The sequence below is a fragment of the Sinocyclocheilus rhinocerous genome, unplaced genomic scaffold, assembly GCF_001515625.1.
Source record: "Sinocyclocheilus rhinocerous isolate Xijiao unplaced genomic scaffold, SAMN03320098_v1.1 scaffold730, whole genome shotgun sequence".
NCBI lineage: Eukaryota > Metazoa > Chordata > Actinopteri > Cypriniformes > Cyprinidae > Sinocyclocheilus > Sinocyclocheilus rhinocerous.
The window spans coordinates 1,557,413-1,561,814 of NW_015670605.1; the positions used below are offsets into that span (position 1 = coordinate 1,557,413).

A 4,402-nucleotide genomic window follows, 5' to 3' on the forward strand; every position below is an offset into this window, starting at 1 on the left:
GATAAGAAGTCATTTTTCTTTATTAAAGAGCAATACTAAATATAGAGATATTTAAGATAGATCTCTTAAAATAAACAACTAATTTGTTTTCTTTTTAGAAAAATTAACATTTTTATTGCTGAAATTGTATACATTAATAACCGTGAATACAAAAATCTATTTCACATTACTTTAAAAAAGGTAAACAGTACAAACTAAAACTAAGGCATAAATCAAAATAATAGTAATACAAATAATAATAATACCTAAACATTGCATTCATGTCGTGCAAATTAACTTTCAAGTTTCAGCCTAACTAAAGCTCAAGCATGACATAAGCCTTTACTGTCTTCTTGGAAGGCTTTGTGGCTTTTGTGAGAGTGATAAAAATTAATCTGTTCCAATAAGTTTAAATAGATTTGTACATGTTACGGGCATTTTACCTTTATAAAGCCTTTTTTTCTAAAAGTGTGCATCATCTTTTGAGTCAAATTCTTACATTTAATCAGTCAATTAGAATAAAAGACATTTGGGCTGTTACCAAACAAATGATATCAGCATTTAAACGGTTGATTCATTCAGGAACGAATCGCAGTCATGTTGCTCAGAGACGCAAAACAGAGCTGTGGCTGTGTTTGGAATTTTTTTGTTGGCAAAATAAAGCATAAACAGGCAATATAGTGTCTAAAACGTAAGTCTCATAGTATTACCTTCTTATTTATTGAACTGTTGAATAAAATCACATGTGTAATCATGCTGATTTTAGAGGTGAAAATGGCACTCTTCGTGTGATGCTTTTTTGTATTCGAGTTACTCGAGGTATTCGAGGAATCGTTTCAGCCCTAAAATATGCTTTATTGATCCAGGAGTTTCAGTTTCTGTCATCTTAACCAGACTACCATACACTCTGAAAAATAAAGGTTCCAAAAGGGGGTTTTGCAAAGATGCCATAGAAGAGCCATTTGAGTTTCCTTTCATTGAACAGTACTTAAAATAACAGTTTTTCTTTGTGTGAAGAACATTTTATTCCTCTAAAGAAACTTTTTCTACTATAAAAACCATTTTGTGCAATTGGAAGGTTCCATGGATTTTAAAGGTTCTTCATGGAACCATCAATGCCAATAAAAAAAAAACTTTATTTTTAAAATTGTAAGGGAAAAATGCAAAAAAGTGTAGAGTTTGACACCTTTAATTAACGTGCACTGCTCTATTGTGTCTCTTATGCTTGGCAAGTGGTGTGTGTGTGTGTGTGTGTGTGTGTCTCAGGGTTTCTGGGTGTGGTTCTGTGTTTCAACAGGCTAGATCCTGTCATGATATAATGTTGTTTTGAGGTTATTAAACACTCCAGATTGTTGCGATTCAGCAGTAAAAATCAATTGCATACCGAACGGACTGTGTCAGCCTGTGAGTCATTGCAAAGTGTGTTTAAGAACCACTCAAAGCCAGATGTGGAATTTTCCTACTTGATAACTCTTACTTTTGACTGTAAATGTGATTGATTGTTTGACTTGCTGAAGATGATGTATGAGGTAACAAATGACAGTGCTACCTTTAGTTTAGCAGTTGTTTGACTGTCAACAGCAAAGCCTCCTTGCAGCCAAATAGTCAAGCAAAAAAATAAAAAAGACTTCCTGAGTCAATATAGGTAGAATAAAGGTGTTAAAGGTAAAATGAAGTATTTTAGGCTGTAATTTAGTCATGTTAATTTAGTAAATTGTGTTTAATTTTTTTCTAAACAACTTCTTATGTGCAGTGTTATTTTAGTATTGCTTATTATAAAAAAAATTCACACTTTTTTTGTATATCAGAACTAAGATCAGTGAGTTGTAGTTTAGTGCATTTCAGTTACCAAATCAATAGCTTATGAAACTGCTTGTCTGTTGTGGTTATTAAAGATTAATATTATGATTTTTTTCTCTATTCAGGATATCAGAGTGTATTCCATATTTCATATGACCAAGGCTGTAATTTAGTCATGTTAATTTAGTAAATTGTGTTTAATTTTTTTCTAAACAACTTCTTATGTGCAGTGTTATTTTAGTATTGCTTATTATATATTAATACACCCATTCAAAATAAGAGAAAGTCAATATAAACTAAGAGGAATGTATATGTTTAAAAAAAGTAAGGGCAAGAACTAATGCTAAAAATAGGTGTATATCTGTCAAAGGGGTAAATCTATGGAACAATTGTGTAAAATTATGCAATTCACTTTGCAAATTTAAGAAAATGTATAAAAACATGGTGTTAAATAATTATATTACTCATTCTCAATAAATTGTGTAAGTATTATTTAACATATTGAAGTAATAGTTGGAATGTGTATTTCTGTAATTATGTATGTTTGTAATTAAGAATGTACATTTTGGGAAATGTATTATGTAACTTTTGTTTATCTTGTATTATCAAATCTAGTGAAAAAGTGACGTACATCGGTTAAATATGTATAAAGTGTAGGCTTAATAAGCAAGGCTTCTGCCTACACCTTTTTTTGGAAATTTTTGTGAAAAGTTGTCTGTAAGGACCGAAATAAACAGAATTGATTGATTGATAATATACTGTTATAATATCTATCAATATTTTGAATTGACCTTTATTTTGACATTTTCAGTTTTTATTTGAACTTTAGTTAAAGTTTTAGTAATTTTGTTTGTGCTTTTGTCATTTTATAATATTTAATATTTATATTTTGCTTTAACATTTTAACATTAGAAATGTTTAAACATTTCTAATAAGTAACTAATGTTTTTTCCTTCTAATATTTATATTTTATTTTTTATTTAATTAAAGAAAGCCATTTTAATATATTTTGTTTTCTATTTATTTTAGATATATTAAAGCATGCTGCTCATTGCACAAGATGCTGAAAAAAAACAATAAGCTCTTTTGTAAAAGCCTTCAAAATTGGCTCTGATGGCTTGAGTATGAGCTGCTTAGTAAAGCCATTTTTTCTGTTTCTCTAAAGCTGGTGGGAAGAAGCTTCATAAGGTGACGCTGAAGGTTTCTCCTCGAGGGATTGTTCTCTACGACAGTGTATCAAATCAGCTAATAGAGAATGTGTCCATATACAGGTGAGTTTATTTGTCATGTTACCCTGTCTGATACTGTGTCTGTGCTGTCTGTCTCTAGGGATGGAATATGTGTGTGTGTGTGTGTATGTGTGTATGTGTGTGTGTGTGTGTGTGTGTGTGTGTGTGTATTTAAAAAAATTTATCAATGCAATTTTTTATTTATATTATATATTAATATGTGTATTTAAATTTAAATGTGAACGAATGGAGACGTTCAAGGAACAACTGTCATGAAAATCAGAAAGCAGTTACAGTATTGACTTAAAAAGAGATCTAATAAGAACTGGTTTTCGATAGTCTACCCCATCTCTCTTGCAATAAAAAAGAAAGGAGTTGTTGTTGCCGTCCATCATTTCGAGCGGTGCGACCTGAAGATTACTTTGTTCATACAGACAGAGGGAGAGAGAGGTGTTTGTGTCAGGATCCTCTATCGATCTGTTTTAGTGTCTCTGAGGCTCAGACAGACACTCTCTGACCCTCACCTGGGACCGCAGCTATTATTGGAAGCTCGCACACGCTCAGTGCGCTCAGACGCCGTCTGTGGTGTGTGTAATGAATAAACATGAGCGAGGTGTCGCCCAGCCGGTCTCTTCACACTAATTACACCAGCAATGCTCCAATTATGTGGCTAGTTCTAATGAAAACAGGTCCAGGTTTCAATTCACCCTAAAATCAAAAAGAAAAAAAATCAGAAAATATGTTCTGAAAATGAAAATGAAGAAATGAAAATGAAGCCTGTGTAGATCCATTAACATTTTTTGCACTGTGATATTATTTTCGTGACAAATAAGCACATTTTCTCTCAAAATCTCAAATTCTAATGTAATGTGTGCAGACAAAATTAAATTAAATTCTATGTTAATGTAATAATTTTGTGAAATTACTATAATATATATATATATATATATATATATTTGGTGCTCAGGTATTAATTATGATTTTTGTTATTATCAATGTTGAATGTTTAATCTGCTTAATCTTTTTGTGGAAACAGTGATACATTTTTTTCCAGGATTCTTTGATTAATGTTCTTTACTGTCACTTTTGATCAATTTAATGTGTTCTTGCTGAATAAAATTCAATTTTGATCTTAATCCTAACTTTTGAATGGTATGTATCATGGTCTCCACAAAATATTGATATATAGCAAAATATATGTATGCATATATTCAGCAAATCAGCATATTAGAATGATTTCTGAAGGATCATGTGACACTGAAGCACATTTTCTCTCAAAATCTCAAATTCTAATGTAATGTGTGCAGACAAAATTAAATTAAATTCTATGTTAATGTAATAATTTTGTGAAATTACTATAATATATATATATATATATATATATATTTGGTGCT

General features: G+C 30.7%; 1 protein-coding gene across 1 annotated transcript in view; it reads left to right on the forward strand.

Moving 5' to 3' along the window:
• Positions 1-4,402, forward strand: part of LOC107734307 (low density lipoprotein receptor adapter protein 1-B-like) — a 52,556-nt gene that overhangs the window by 31,678 nt on the left and 16,476 nt on the right. Inside the window, exon 3 of the mRNA XM_016546242.1 lies at positions 2,939-3,050. Within this exon, the coding sequence (XP_016401728.1) occupies positions 2,939-3,050 (112 nt within the window). The remainder of the gene's footprint in view (positions 1-2,938; positions 3,051-4,402) is intronic.